General features: G+C 32.4%; 1 protein-coding gene across 2 annotated transcripts; it reads left to right on the top strand.

The window, feature by feature from the left end:
• Window positions 1-3,194: 3,194 nt before the first annotated feature.
• On the top strand, window positions 3,195-16,665 carry LOC105640667 (UBQ, helicase-c and DEAD-like helicase domain-containing protein). 2 transcript variants are annotated; one of them, XM_012225039.4, is made up of 27 exons: window positions 3,195-3,385; window positions 3,569-4,237; window positions 6,230-6,341; window positions 6,475-6,572; window positions 7,531-7,689; window positions 8,337-8,405; window positions 8,628-8,750; window positions 8,851-9,000; window positions 9,143-9,274; window positions 9,369-9,448; window positions 9,620-9,714; window positions 9,863-9,930; window positions 10,424-10,525; window positions 10,615-10,658; window positions 11,238-11,345; window positions 11,489-11,564; window positions 13,047-13,183; window positions 13,279-13,438; window positions 13,550-13,729; window positions 13,888-14,004; window positions 14,129-14,284; window positions 14,890-15,057; window positions 15,198-15,307; window positions 15,538-15,661; window positions 16,115-16,210; window positions 16,295-16,357; window positions 16,438-16,665. In XM_012225039.4, the coding sequence occupies exons 1-27, from the start codon at window positions 3,227-3,229 to the stop codon at window positions 16,519-16,521; spliced, it is 3,639 nt and encodes a 1,212-aa protein (XP_012080429.1). In that variant the 5' UTR covers window positions 3,195-3,226; the 3' UTR covers window positions 16,522-16,665. The 2 variants fall into 2 exon arrangements, with proteins under 2 accessions (XP_012080429.1, XP_020537574.1); XM_020681915.3 differs by lacking the exon at window positions 11,238-11,345.

Genomic DNA, 16,665 nt, shown 5'->3' with positions numbered 1-16,665 from the left:
TAAGTAATTTTAACAATGATAATTGGCCCAGAGTAAGAGTTTTGATATCTTTTCATTAAGAAAAATGTAATATTTTTTTAAATGATAATTAATTATTACTCGGGTAATGTATGAGAAATAAATACATATATTGTATTTAATAAGCCGTAATGAAATATAACATAATATAATCAAATGCATTTCCAGCATAAATTTACACTATAAATATATTTGATTACTTTTTATTAGGGCTTACCAAATGTAGCACTAGTACAAACAAATATTTTTCCTTGTTAGAATTAGAAAATTAATAATATTCAAATATTCTTTTTGAATATTATTCCAAAACATGGAAAAAAAAATATATTTTTTTTTGAAAAATAGACAATTGACTTTGGTTTTTTCAGTACTCTCTTCCAGAAAGAATGCTTCTTCTTTATTCTTTTGTCAAGGTTTCATATTGTTCTAAGAAGTAGGTGGATGAAAATGCATGGAAATTTAAAAAGTCAATTTAGAATATATTAGTTAGATTACCTGTTCTGGAGAAAAAAACAAACACACACCTAACTAACCGTGTCATTGTTTTAATTTTCTATGAGTATGAATTTAATTAATTAAAGTATTATTATTTTAATAATTAATATGCAGAGTGCTTATTTGATCATTACTTAAATTATTAAAATGGAAAATTTTAACTTCATATATCAATTGAATTCAATGTGAACAAAATAGTTTTTATGCATTCAACATTTTCATGTTGTTATGAAAGATATTGAACTTTCTTTTTTTTTTTTTTAATGAAATAAATCATTTTTTCAAACCATTATTGTTTGTAGAGGTAATTGTAATTTGTTCAATAAGCAAATATATATTTAATTAATAATTATATATTATTTTCAAATCAAATTTTTCATTAAACTGTTTAATTTTATTTAGTAAATAATAGTCTAAATTAATATTTAAAATAATAAATTTTAATGATTTTTAAGCAATTTAATTTAAATTATCATGTTGGGCTCCCATGATCGTTTGAGCGTTTTTTGGTTTGACATACTTAAAACTATATTACCTCCGTTTGACTTAGTATAATAATACCGGGAACAGAAATTCCTTTATAGGAATGACTAACTTGTGATAAAAAAAAAAAAATGCTTTTAAAAGAAAAAAGTTGTGATCAAGATGTGCTACAAGAAAAACCAATTTGGTAGCTCAAATACAATTTTAATTGCTTCCCTCCAAGTTTCATCCACATCACCAGCATTCCCTGGTGCTTCTGGGTTGGCCAATATCTTGCATCAGCAAGGAATAGACAGAAAGCTTATGGCAGAATAGGCAGAACATTAATCAAAGAATAGAATTTGGCAGTTGGATGATGTTAGTCTAAGAAGACATAAACCATATGAGAACTGACAGATTCATGCTTAACAATGCAGAGCCTTAAGAATGAAAACCATAGGCGGTGTTCAAACATCAATATATATATATATATATATAAACAAGTCATTTTTCTCTAGAAAGTTGACATGTGTTTTTAATTTGACACGTGGCATATTCCTCTGATTAGGCTTCCACTTGGCATGATTTGATTTCATTATTTAATGTATTAATGTATTGATTTGGTTTGGATTTATTTTGAATTAGTGTTTTTAGTTTGGTTTGATTTGATTATTTAATGTATTGGTTTGCTTTTGGATTTATTTTGAGTTAGTATTTTTGATTTGGTTTGATTTGATTATTTAATGTATTAATTTATTAGTTTGATTTGGATTTATTTTTCGTTAATATTTTTAGTTTGGTTTGATTTAGTTATTTAATGTACTAATAGCTTTAAGTAATTATTATTAATTATTAATTTTTAAAAAATGATAAAGTTTAATAGCAATGAATTATTCAATTAATGTATTAATGTATTGTTTTGTAACAAATATTTAGTCTCAAATTTATGAAGTAACAAATGTTTCCTCTAACAACCGTTTTCTATCTTTAATGTATTTTGACATTTCCTATCTAAACGTTTTCGTTTATTTTTTTTTAAATGGTGTGACAATGCATTCTTTTTATTTTAAATTATTTACTCTCAAAAAAACACTTTAGTTTTCTTAATACTATATATATAAATTGTGTCACTTTATTCTTAAGGTATTTTTTGCAAAGGTGTATTGATCATTGGTTTTAAATAAATTATTCATTTTTTCTTAAAAGTTCAGAATTTTCTACATTTCAACTATTTTCACTAATGGGTTTAATAATTCTTACTCATTTTTTTTGTCTTTTTTTAAGATTATTTAACATATTTTTATAGCCGTAAACTATCAATGATGTATATATATATAGGCTGAATTTTCTTTGGTGTGGTCACATAGGATTCCAAATAAATGATATGTGTATGATTTAATTATTTATTTTTATATTTATTTAAAAATAAATTAATTTATGATTGAATTAAATCGTTTTAAATGTCATTAATTAATATAATGTTAGAGAATTAATAGCATGTTAAATAACAATTTATATAACTTTAATGATATAAATAAATTTTATAATCTATAAATTTTAATGATATGGACAGTTATTATTTTATATTAAAAAATTAAAAGTTTTTATTAAATTAAATTATGTTAAATATAATTGATTAATTATAGTATTAATAACATGATAAGTTGAAGATCTATACCACTTTTAATTATTTAAAATAAATTATTCATTCATGAATTTTAATGAAATAGCGAATTAATTATAAATTACTTTAATTTTAAAATAAATCAAATTAATAAATTTTACTACCTTTTATTTTACTTTTTTTTATATTTATCTTTATAAATTTCAATATTTTCAATCCATATTTCTGAACACATGTTTATTTACTAATTTTTACTTTAATAATAAAAAATCACTCTAATATTTTTTTTACTATTAATATAACTTTATAATATTTTTTAATAACATAATAAAAAAATTTTATTCAAGAATCTATAAATTATATATATATATTCTCTCAATTTTAGTTTTTTTAACTTTTTTTTAACCGTGCATGGCACGGGATGTTGCTAGTTTACTATATTTTTGGTCTTCCAATATTTCTTTCGCAGTGTTCCTCTAGGCACGTGACTTAAGTGAGAGCACGTGAGCAAGAGCCAAACCGATTCCCCGCCGCAGCAAACAGGGACAACTATAAAAACCCTTCTATTTTTTTTTGAACTAGTTTCACTAACAGTTTAGCACACAGTGCTAGCGGGAGAGATCAACAATGGCGGAGGAGGAGAGAGAAATCGAAGTGCGTACGCTGACGGGTGAATCCACAACGGTTTTTATAGGGCCAAACAAAACCATTAGCGACCTCAAGCTTCTATTGACTCTCACATTCCCTCCTGCTTCTTCTTCCCCCAATTTTCACCTCTTCTTCAAGGTAACCGTCCTCTCTCTCTATATTTTTGTTTCTTGGTCTTTCAAATTGACTTCTTCTAGTCTTATTTTTTCTGAATTTCACTTTCGGTATGGTGTTTAAATTATGAATATTGATTTTTTTAATATTGCTTTTGTCTCAATTAACCTAACTTAATCATTCAATTCTTTATTAATTCTTGTATAGGGAGTTAAATTGGGGTTGCAGAGTCGCATTAGCTCTACTGAACCTGGTGAACTGTTAGTATTGGTTCCATTCATCAAGAAAGATAAGCCTCAGACGCCAAGTTCTGATTTTTCAACAAATTTGCCTAAGCAAAGTTTAAACTCTGCATATGCTGATTCAGTTTATTCAGATATGATGCAAGAGTTCTCGTCTTTTCTTGACCAATCAAATGATACAAATGCTAGTTATTCTGGGTGCAAACGAAAAAGGGTTTTTGAGAACTATAATGATAAGCATGAAGAAGAAGGACCTTATGCCTTTTTATGGAGTACTTTGCAGTCTTCCAACAAGAATATTATTGATGACCAGAATAGTAGAAAGTTTGTTGAGGTTTTGGAATCCTTGAATTGCTTGAGAAGTCCACATTTTGGGACTTGTATTTTGTTAGGAAATCGGGCTAATAGTGATTCAGGATTATACAGTGACAACAAGGTTTCATGCTTTTGTCCGGCATGGTTGAAAAGAATTATGAAGGCATTTGCTTTCTTGAATATTTTCTCTGCATTTCTCCAAATGCAGAAGGAAGAAATTACCTCGACTCGTTTGAAGGACGCTCTAAAGCAGCTTAGCAAATTTGGGTTTGGAGCTGACTTTGAGGATATAGAGCATATTGCTATTCTTTGTTCTAAGGTAATTGATTGAATTTTTAAGACTTCTTTCTTTGAAATGATTTATGAAGCTTGCTATTAGGTCAAACAGGTTTTTGTCATATTCAACTTTTGGAAAGGTAGAAGAACCTATGCTGATTCCAAAATTTTTAAATCAGGAATGGTATTGGTAGTGGGATGAGCAGCAGTATATGGTTTTGCTCGAGATTTGACATGGTCTAAGACATAATTCCCTTTTCTGTTTCTGGATACTAGGATTTGTTTTGAAACTTGCTTTGTGTTGTATATGCATGTATATAGACACACAAAATCAAACACATGCATACATTGAGATCTATGGAAACCACAGTGTTATTTTTTGGCCAAGTTATGTGAACTTGTTAATTCATATTCTTTGATGTTGGTATGGGAGTGTTGTTTGAAACATGGCCTAATGGAATGGCTGCTAGATATGTTATCTTAAACTGTTATTATGCTTCACCCTATTTCATTACTTGGATTTAAAATTGACTGTGATGCCCAAAATGGTGCACAAGTTTTTATAGTATATCATGCTGTTTATTTAGCCACTATGGTCCTCACATTGTAAAGCATAAGTTTTTTTGACCTGTAAACAACAAGAACATTCTTAGCTTTCATTATCATTTCCTTTAGTCAAATTTCAAGTCAAAATTTCATTTCTCCAGCAGATACTCGCATTCCTCAACTTTCTTCAAAGGTCCTTTTCTAAATAAGTTAAGTTTTTGCTTATTTTCTTTCCCAATATTGTATTTGTTTTCAATTACTAGGTACCATATTAACTGTCAAAAATGTTTAAGCTGCTCTTTTCAGTGAATTCTTGCTATGTTACAGATGTAAACTATCTTTCTGATAATTCAAAAATTCATGTTGGTGCTGGCCATTACTTACATACTGTGACCCAAAAACTGTGATTCTGGCTTCAAACTGTGGGAGGAACAATCTAGTTATTTAGAATTATGCTAATTTATTTGACAGGTCATAGAGCATTGAATTTTTTGAGTTTGATTTGTGGTTGACATTGGTATTTCATTGACAAGCTTTACAATGATATACATGCTAGTTAAATAATACCTGATTTTCTTTTATTTCTTTGAGAGTGAAAGAGGCGTGATACAAATGCTCACAACAAATTCACATACTAGTTTGCAGATTTCTCATATGTGGACTGTTAAATGTTTCATTGCCAGAAGAAAATGTGTGCTCTGTGACGCTATTGTCAGCTTTCTGAGCCATCAGGCTTTCCACATTTGTCTGAGTTGTTTTGATGGAGAGTTCCATATTGTTTTGGATATGGATAAGGGGTTGTGGTTGCAAGTACTTTATGCTATCCCACTTAACTTCTCAACGATGGTCACAATGACCTGTAATTCAATCATACACTGTAGAGTAATCTAACATGTTTTCAGTGAATGTTACTTTCCAAAGATGTTATTATTATCATGATGGTAGAAGATAAAATCTACCTAGACGTGCTATTTTCATCATGCTTTTTTTTTTTTTTTTTTTTTTTTTTTAGTTAAAGGCGTTCCACATGATTATTCTTGCCAAAGGTTTTTCTCTCTTTCTGTTCTTATTTATTTGGGGTATTATCACCAAAACAGTTGGAGTTTATCTTTTGTGCATGGCAATTTCTTAATAGAGGCAAGATAGGTTCTCCTTTTTAATTCTCCCTTTTAATTCTCCCCTCCTTCTAAATAAAAGTTGAATCAATTCATTGTCTTATAAGATTGGTAATCATGGTCTAAACCATTTCTACCTCTACTGTTTGGAATTTTTTTATTTAGTGGTTTCTGAGTATATTTCGTATTCGTTCATTGTTTAGTCTGGAGAATCCTTCTCTTGGTCTTGATTTGTTTAATAGGTAAACAATCTAATAATTCTTGCTCCATTCCTTGTTGTCAAATATGCCTCTGTGACTCATGCTGGTCTTGGGAGTGGCATTTAACATTTCCTTTTTCTGGAATGCTTAACATATTTACTTTCTCTGTTTCAGGTAGTGAGCTTCACTAGTAATGAAACAAATCCTGGAAATTCTGCCGATGCCCTTATTATCATCAATTCTGAATCAGAAGAAAGAAAGGAAATTCTAACCCGATCGAGGAATGGTACAATGAACATTACATATACATTCCCTCCCCCCCCCCCCCCCCCCCCAAAAAAAAAAAAGACCCTAATCCCTGTATGTTAATTTTATCATGTTTTGAACAAATGGTATTGTTTGCATATCCCATTCCACAGATCAAAAAGCCATGTCTCTATCAAAGATATTTACCGTGATCAGAAAGCGTGAAAACTCCTTTAAAACTGATCTGTGGACAGCTGCTAGACTTCTAATGGTATGCTTGATTGGTTCTGCCTATTGAAAAAGTTTGATGAATGTTTAATTTGTCACTATATATATAGGATTTTCATCGACATGTACAAAGTGAGGCGTTTTCCTTTTAATGTAGTCCTAGAGTTATAGAGTGGAAGAAAAAGATCCTTAGCTGAACATTTATTGAATTGAGTTGAATTATTTCATTTTAGGTCAAATTGGTAACTATTTTATTAGCTATCATAGTAAATGTCTATCCTGAATATTTGTGAAAGAACTATTGATTAGAAAAATTAATCCTTTGTTATCTTTCTTAGCCCTTTACCTCATACTTTTGGTATCAGTTTGTGCATGAATGTTCACAAAAAACTAAGTAGCACAATTGCGGGCCTGTACGCACCTATGTTATGTGTATTAGATTGTCAGTTGTGATATATGTGGACCTATTTTAGTGCATGTATATGTAGTGACATATGCTACATATCATAGTATCAGTTCGTCTGTGATTTCATAGTTGGAATTGCTTAATAGCTGTTGGGAACTTGGGATACAAAAAAGACAGTTGGATGGATATAAGTTCATATGAAATGCAGGTCAGCTCCATGAATGCATTTGATTTCTCATATGAACTCCTCCTTTGGATAATGTAGCCTTGAAATTTGGTGTTTATTTTGCCTTTAATATGAAATATCATGTATTCTGATTTAAGAATTAAGTTTAGGTATGTCACATAGTTTTTGCTTCTGAAGAATGCATTCAAGTTTTGGATTTGATAGAATTTTTTTTATTGCATGAAACAAGTCATAATAGTAAAATTTATCTTGTATCTTTTGTGACCATCTGGAAGCACATTCATGCTGTTATTGGATGGATTGCAATTTCAAGAATGACATATTTGCAGTATCATTTATTATTTCTGCTGTGAAATTACTACAAACCCTTTAAATAATTGAGATTAATGCAATTTTTTTATCATACAGGGTAAAAGTGGAAATGCAATTACAATGCACTTTTCCTTAGAAGATTTACTCAAATTTGTGAAGGAAGGTGGTGTTCCTGCAAGGGGAAATAAAGCAAAAAAGGAAAAAGGAAGCCAGTTCATTGCTCCACGCTCTTATTCATTCCGAACACGATGTTCGGTAGGTTATATCAATATGTTTATTTATCAAGTGGTTGTATTGTTTACTTGTGCTTCTGATTAATCTGCATTTGTACAGGAAAAAAAAAAAAAAGAAATTTAAACTCAAGATGCCATCGCTTCCTTTTATTTTTATTTTTTTTTCCAAACTCATTTGATATTGTAGAGTCAAAATCCTATTATGGAATTTTCAGTTAGAAGTCACTGTTACAGTTTTTAACTTATAATGATAAATAAATAAATTCCTTTTCCATCTTTTTTTTCTGGATTAAGAGGGTTATTAAGATTTTGTAGTTTCCCTATGTGCTATTGGTGGTAACTAAACAGAAAGATTGGATAGTTGCTCAATATAATAGTTTCATCGATGGGCTTTCTCACGATGCTTTCTGGACTTGTTCCTTTGAGAGTTAGCTTGTTCAGATCGGCATGGTGCAGGAATTTTTCTAGATCTTTTTATTCTTCAAACTACTATTAAGTTCCAGTATAATCTGCAGCTAGGTCAAATTTAGTAGTGTTGGCCCATGCAAGGTCTCACTGGAGAATACTCCACTGAAAAGAAAGTGTGTCTGACTAACGGCATATTCTTTTTAATCTTTTGAACTGAATTCAGTGCTTCTGAAACGAGCTAACAACTCCTTAGCAAACCAGGACACAAATAAATTGCTACCAGCAGAAATGCTTCAACATCTCAGAGAGGGCACTGGAGCAAATGGACAAGTAATTTCTACACTCGCAGACTTGCTTTTCGATTCTGTTTGGGATCTAGAAATATGAATATGTCTAACACTTGCCAGATGTTTTTGGCAGTGGTCTCACTTGAAAAGGTTAAAAAACGTGATACCGTCAGTGCATTAGTGGAATTAACAAATGATGGTTTTAACAGATCTTAGTAACATTTTGCTTGCTGATTGCTAAATTCTGCAAGTTTGACGGTTGCAGATAGTGCATGTTGAAGACATTGGTGCCAGAAATGCAATATGTGTAGAAATACCACATGAACTCTCAGATAACATAAAATCTTCCCTCAAATGTATGGGGATCACTAAATTATACAGCCACCAGGTATAGTGTTTGTCCTGTAGCATTTCTTCTTGAATCAAAAAAAAGAAAAAAAAAAAGGGAAAAAATTCTCTATAGGTATCAACTGTTGCAATATTTACAGGCAGAGTCTATCATGGCATCCCTTGCCGGGAAGAATGTTGTTGTCTCAACAATGACGTCTAGTGGGAAGTCCCTTTGCTATAATATACCAGTTCTTGAAGTATTGTCCCAGAATTTGGATTCATGTGCTTTATACTTGTTTCCAACTAAGGTATGATGCAACAGCTTTTTGGAAGTCTACATTGTCTTTTAGTTGCTTTGGACTCTTGCGTCCTGCAGAACCAGTTGCATTCTTTTATATATTCAGATTATGTTGGGGCAATGTAGATAATTCAACCTGTTCATTTGTCTAGGCCTTAGCTCAAGATCAACTAAGAGCATTATTAGCTATGACAAATAGATTTGACACTGCCATAAATATTGGCATATATGATGGCGATACATCTCAGAGGGAAAGGCCAGAGCTGCGTGCTAATACTAGACTGGTATTGTTATAGGTTTTGCGTATCTTGGATATGAAAGCTTTTTTTGGTGAGTTTCCTAGTTGTGCTCTTTAATCTTTTTCAATTTGGAGTGCAGTTGATCACAAATCCAGATATGTTACACATGACAATCTTACCATTTCACAGACAGTTCAGTCGAATTTTATCAAATCTGAGGTATCATTGAACTACTGCTTATTATTAAATTGCTAATTAGGGTTTTATTGCTTTTTTAGTTAGGATTTGAATTCAATACCTCCGTTTGATTACACGTTAAATTACAACGTAATTTTCACTGATTGCTTGCATTTCTATTTATTATCAAGAGGTTTGCTTTATGTAAATTAGGTTTGTGGTGATTGATGAAGCTCATGCTTATAGAGGAGCATTTGGATGCCATACTGCTCTTATATTGAGAAGACTCCGCCGGATATGTTCTCATGGTACAACTTCCGAATGTCGTTACAGAAGATAGAGGACCCCCACCCCATTCCCCCTCCTACTTAGATTATACTTTTCCTGGACATCTAATCACAAGAACGACAACGATAACAATAATAATAACAAGGCAATCTCTGATTTCAATTGCAGTTTATGGAAGTGATCCCTCATTTATATTCTCAACTGCAACTTCAGCCAACCCTCGTGAGCATTGTATGGTGAGATGAGATACTAATCATGCACTTGATGCTTTTGCATGCTAATCAAAATCTTATGGCGGTCTCCCTTCATACATATAATTTATGTGAGCATTTTATGCTAAGAGTAATATCCATTTTTTGTGTTTGACTGAATTGGCTTCAAGTACAACAGTGTTTTGCAGCAAAATCATATGAGTATTCCTGTACCAACTAGACGTTTATTATTTGTGTGAACTCTAAAATCTCTATTATTTGTGTAATCTCCATATGCTCTTAAATGGTTTGTATTCTTCTTCGATGAGCAAGTTTGGCTGTCAAATAGTGAGTCCAATTTTATTATTAGATGTTAATTTGGTATTAGCTGGCTAGTTTAGAGCTTTGCTTGATCATATGTGGCTTACTTCATGAGATTGCATGTTCTTTTGTCCGACAGCCAATGGTGTTTCTAGATGTTCAAAATTGCCTTCCAGTGAATTTATCAGGATAAGATGCTAATTCTTTTTGCATTCAGGAACTTGCAAATCTTTCAACGTTGGAGCTTATTAACAATGATGGGAGTCCTTCTTCTCAAAAACTTTTTGCTCTCTGGAATCCACTTTCATATCCAGGAACTGTAAGTGCACTGCTGGCCTTCTTTTTCTCAATAACTATGAAAGAATTGCATGGGGAGATTGTGTTTGTTTTCTAACTGCCTTATTACAGGCGTCGAATAAAGATGATAGTCTGACTGCAAATAAAAAATCAAGGTGAAATTTCGTTTCATTTATATGTATATGATGATGTTGTTGCTTCCTTTTCATTGTCTATATGATGTTGGAGATGGCTGTAGAGTGGTACTATATGCAGCACTAACTTCTAGTAAATTTTCCTAGGACTTTATATTATGTCAAATGTGACATGACCTGCAAATGTGAATGCTTCATGTTTTCTATGCTAGTCATATGATTTTGGTAACATGTGAGAGTAAGAGCTTATCACTCTTCCAGAGGGGAATGGGGCAATTCCAGACATATAAATACAATTAAGTGGGAAGATTGTGGTGTTTTTCCTTTTTCGCTGTAGCTGCATCAATTAAAATTTTGCTTTACCATTTCTTATTTTTGAAAGCAAGTTTCAGTTAGAACATATGATAATACAGAACATGACGGTGAATCATAATATGTTGCATTAGTTAAGATTTAGCTCCACACAAGTTCCTCTTGTCTTTAGGTTGGTTGAAGAATATGAAGGTTAGATGCATATTGAACAACTTGAGAAGAACTATTTATATTTGTCATGACTATGGAATAGTATTACAACAACTAATGTTCTGTTTGTTTTTCCAGCCCAATTTCAGAAGTTTCATACCTCTTTGCAGAAATGGTTCAGCATGGACTTCGTTGCATAGCTTTTTGCAATTCACGCAAACTCATTGAGCTTGTTTTGTCCTATACGTATGTCATAATAATTTTCAGGACTTCAACGAATCTCTGAGAGTCATGTACCTGTTCTGTTAAATGGCCTTTGGGCTTTACCTTTTGTTGTTTTTATATCAGATGCTAAAAGAAAATGATGTTCCTAATTTGTACTGTGATAGGCGTGAGATCCTTCAAAAGACAGCACCCCACCTCGTGGATTTAATATGTGCTTATCGTGCCGGCTACACTGCTGAGGTCAGTAGGGTTGCTTCAAGCTCTCTATACATAACTATGATGGCAATGACAATCATGACCGCTAGAATCTTCTTACAATAGAGACTTGGGCACACTACTAAATTCATTTTTTGTGCAGTGAAACTGTTCCCTGAATTGGCAAAAAGTGTTTTTCTCTTGGCAACTAAACCAAAATTCAGGTGGAATTTCCGTCTTCCCAAGTGATGGAGGATGGCATTGGAAAACTTGAACTGTTAGGATATTAGGGCTAATGTTTGCAGAAATAAAGAATCAGGGTTTGAAAGTTAGTTTGGCTAGCAGATCTGAACTTTCTTTTGAAAGTAAAGGATAGATCAAACAAAACAAAATAGAACTACTAGCATTGCATTAATAGGGTCTAGGACTCAATCCTATCACGAAAGTTTCACACTTACTAGGGATAGAATTGCATCACACAATTCAATAAGAGCATTAAATTGCTGAAATATTCGTTAACTGAACTATAGATCCAAAGTAATCCTTTAACTTAAATGTGAATGAATTTCCAAATTAGTCTAAGTCTTTTAAAGGGAGGGACTCCTAAAGACAAATAACAGGAAAACCATTATCCATGGCAATAAGTACTTGAACTAGGATTCTAAATAAAACTAAAAGACTCCCGAACGGCTCTGGGCAGATTTTCCAGCAAAAAGCTGAAAATTACAAAATTGCCCTTGTAAATGGATTAATGGATAGCCAACTAATTTCTTTAGATAGACATATAAATACGACTCTAAAGAACAAGAAATATACTATAATATCCAAAAGAAACTGTAGATACTTCTAGACTATAATCCTAAAATTCTTGATTTCATTGTCTGCAACACTAAGTGCAGTATCAATCTCATAACATGGCTTGTTGAAGTATTTTATTTTACTACTTAAGTAGCAGAAACTTCAGACTGCTGCCCTGTAGTCTCCTCATTGTTGCAACTGACTATTGACCTGAATTACAGTTCTGAATTGTTAATACTGTCCTAAATCATTTTTATCCTTGTATCAAAGTAAAATGATCTGGCTTTTCTTTTATCTTAATTATGATCTAATTTTGGGCCTCATACTTCTGTACTTTAAAAATTTTAACATTGTAATTTGAGGAGATGGAAGCTATTTTCTTTCAATTGCTGCTTTTCTCCTTGATAAGACAATGGACTAACTACAAAATACAGTTAAAAATCCTTAAAAGTGTTTCAGAATCTTCGTTTGTTATTTTGACGATGATTGCTCTTTTTAATTGTTGTATGGGATTTGAATGAATCATGATACTTGATATAAATGCCAATAATACCATCAGTACCTCTTCTTTGATGTGTTCATGCCTCTCTTGCCACCAGCATGATGTCAACAAACCTCTCCTTGTGTTTTGTGGTTTTCTTTTTTTTTTTTTTTTTTTTTTTTTCTTGCGGTTATATGCATGAGTTGTGACGAGCTACTAGTTGTAACACTGGTCAATTGATATGGCAGGATCGAAGGAAAATAGAGAGTGATTTTTTCAGTGGAAAGCTGTGTGGAGTTGCTGCAACCAACGCGCTTGAGTTGGGAATAGATGTTGGACACATTGATGCCACTCTGCATTTAGGCTTTCCTGGTAGTATTGCTAGGTAGAATGCTTGATCACCTATGCTTTTCTCAGGAATATGAGATACATTGTTTTAATTTTAACTTTTTATTGGGAGCCTTTTTATCTTTCATTCAGCCTATGGCAACAAGCAGGCAGATCTGGACGAAGAGAAAAGCCATCTCTTGCTGTGTATGTTGCATTTGAAGGGCCTCTTGATCAGTATTTTATGAAATTTCCAAAGAAACTCTTTAGTAGCCCAATTGAGTGCAATCATATTGATGCTCAAAATCAGCAGGTTTAAAGTTCTATCGGCAACATTTTCTTTTTATTTAATTTTAGTTTCATGTTGAGATCCCACGTATAAGCAATTTTATTCTCATTTATTTTGATGCAATCCTCTGTCTAGGTGCTTGAACAACAGCTGGTCTGTGCTGCTTTTGAGCATCCATTGAGTGTGATTTATGATGAGAAACATTTTGGCGCTGGTTTGAGCTATTCCATAATGACCCTTAAAAATATGGGATACCTGAGTTCTGATCTGTCACATGATTCTTCTGCTAGAATATGGAGCTACATTGGCCGTGAGGTATTTTATTTATTCACATTTAGATTTAATACTTATATCAAATTTGATCTGTAAACCTTTATTTGAATAATTTTCTTAAATTTGATCTGTAAACTTTTATTTGAATAATTTTCTTTCTTCCTTTTTTAATAATCTCCTCTTTTACTTCCTTTTTATAGAAAATTCCATCACATGGAATTAGTATTCGAGCGATAGAGACTGTAAGATACAGAGTTGTAGACAGAAATGGGAATGAGGTCCTCGAAGAGATAGAGGAAAGCAAAGCTTTCTTTCAGGTGGCAAAAGTTGCATTTCCCCTTCTCATTATAGACAGCTCACAGCCATCTGTTTTACCTTTTAGTTGCACATGCTTATTCTTCAATTCATTTCATTTTTTTTAATGCAATTCATTTGATTTAGGTATACGAGGGTGCAGTCTATATGCACCAAGGGAAGACATATTTGGTGGAGGTATTGAATGTATCAGAAAAGTTTGCTCTGTGTCGTAGAGCAGATTTGAAATACTACACAAAAACCCGTGATTATACAGATGTTCATGTCTGCGGTGGTGATATAGTAAGTCAGTCTTTTAGGTTCACTTTTTCGTATTCTCTTTTCTGCTTTTCAACAATTTTTGCTACTTAATTTTCCATGCTTATGTTAAGCTGTTTCTTTAATTTGTTCAAATGGTTAGTAATTGTAAAGGTTCAGCATACTATTTTTTATGAGAGAGTTATCCCTCTGCCTTGGTGTTTTTCCACTTTATATTTTTATTTTACGCCGTCATAATATTCAATTGCTGAGAGTTACAGCTGCAGTGGGAAATTTGAACCACAGAGTTCATTAGAGATAATTGTGGACTATAATTATGGTTGGAAACTAGAACTGCAGCATTCTAAACTTCCAAATATAAATGAAAAACAAAAACATATATAATAATTGTAATGAATTTATCGATACATTTTCCTTGTCCTATCAAAAAAAGGTGTTCTTTCCCCTGTCAAAAAAAGTTATATATATATATATACACATATGTTCTTTCATTAGCTCAGAAATTTGCTCCAAATTCTATAAAAATGGAGTGTTGATGAAGTTATTAGATTGTTGCTATTCCATGTTCATATCATAATGTAATGATATCATGTTAAATACTATAAACTATTTTTCCTGCATTTGTTTAGGCGTATCCAGCAAGGGTTTCCAAGAACCAATCCTTAAAAACAACAGCTCAAGCAAGTCATTGCAAAGTTACAACTACTTGGTTTGGCTTCTATTGCATACAAAGAGGGACCAACAACGTCTTAGATAAATTTGATCTTTCTCTTCCTAAATACTCATATGATTCACAGGTGTCACTATTTTGTCCTTCGCTCTTCTATGTTGAAGATGATATTCAATAGATTTGTCACTCCGGTATTATACAACAATTATGACTTGGCATTGTTATTTCTTTGCTCATAATCTATTTTGCATATCTTCTTGTATACAGGCAGTTTGGATTCAAGTTCCTCAATCAGTTAAGAATACGGTACTGAAAGATTTTCCATTCCGGGAGGGTCTGCATGCAGCTTCTCATGCTCTTCTTAAACTAGTGCCTTTGTAAGTCTTCAATGTTTATGATCTTAAAAGATATTTTTAGTTTCTGTCACGAGAATGCTGCAACTACTTTTGACATTTTGTGTTAGGCTTACCCACTGAATAGAACTGTCGGATTCAGGTGTTTTAACATATTGCATATGCTATTACTAGCTTGAAGTTGTTAGTCATACCAATTCTATGTACTAGTAAGGGGCTGTGATCTTGACCACTTCACAATGCTTTGGATACAGATATATAAGATGCAATTCGTCTGACTTGGCTCCAGAGTGTCCTAATCCTCATGATACCCGCTACTGCCCTGAAAGAATTCTCATATATGATCAGCATCCAGGAGGAACTGGTGTCACAAAGCAGGTGACTATGATTAAATTGGAATAATATGAAGAGTGGTTAAATTTTGTGGTAAGCTTAAGAACGCTATGCTTTTGACTCAAATTTCAAAATGGTGATAATTAATGCAATTTTGAGAATGTCGTTAGCTTTGAATTTTATAGGTTCATTGCTTTGAGGCAGCTACATATTTGGCTTGAGCATTTTTTGACGGTCCATTGTCTCATCTGTGGTGGTCCTTTCACACTAAAAAATTTTCTAGAATTACTTGTCAATTTTCATTTTAAGATTTTCCTTTGCTGTGATGTTCACAATTCAGTTTTCAATGAGAGTTTCTTTCTGATGCATATAGTCCTGGGATATAAGAACATCTTTTAATTTCAAAAGTTTGAGGGCTGCTTTCTTTTCAAAACTTGTTGAGTGATAGAGATATCGCTTTCTTTGCTCCTAATTTAGAGATATTTGCATGTGCAATAGATTCAACCCTATTTCACAGAACTTCTGAATGCTGCTTTGGAACTTCTCACATCCTGCCATTGCTCTGGAGTTACCGGTTGCCCAAGCTGTGTTCAAGTCTGTCTCACTGCTCACATTATTTTAATATTTGCATTATTCATAATGAGATTACTATTTAATTGTTTTTTCTGCACGTTGCAGAGTTTGGCTTGTCATGAGTTCAATGAGGAGATACACAAGGGTGCAGCCATTGTGATCATTAAGGTTCTGCCTCAAACTTACAGAAGTTAAAACACATTTGCCGCTTACATTTCCAGCAACTGATTTATCTGTTTGTTGTTCAGGGTGTTTTGGATGCAGAGAAAGATTACTTCAAATATATGCATGACTCTTCTCATGACCCTAGAGATCAATGTCCTGATTCCTAATTGATTGACATTATTTATGTATTTATTTAACTATTTTGTTGCAGAGGAGAAAGGGAAGAGACTATTGAGTTCCTTTTACGCCAAAGTTACACAGCAAATCCTTAGACTTATTAAAATTTCTAGTAAATTTGCGTGTTAAGGCAA

The sequence above is a fragment of the Jatropha curcas genome, chromosome 10 (assembly GCF_041381405.1).
Source record: "Jatropha curcas cultivar XTBG-Jc1 chromosome 10, XTBG_Jcur_1.0, whole genome shotgun sequence".
Taxonomy (NCBI): domain Eukaryota; kingdom Viridiplantae; phylum Streptophyta; class Magnoliopsida; order Malpighiales; family Euphorbiaceae; genus Jatropha; species Jatropha curcas.
Note: the sequence above shows the minus strand (reverse complement) of the source record. Positions and strands in the feature narration are given on the sequence as shown.

Bases quoted from the DNA above. Each gene is read 5' to 3' on its own strand.
- LOC105640667 (XM_012225039.4), top strand. From the start codon at position 3,227: ATGGCGGAGGAGGAGAGAGAAATCGAAGTGCGTACGCTGACGGGTGAA. The intron at 8,751-8,850 runs GTATAGTGTTTG...CAATATTTACAG, and splicing joins CTAAATTATACAGCCACCAG to GCAGAGTCTATCATGGCATC. The intron at 10,526-10,614 runs GTAAGTGCACTG...GCCTTATTACAG, and splicing joins CACTTTCATATCCAGGAACT to GCGTCGAATAAAGATGATAG.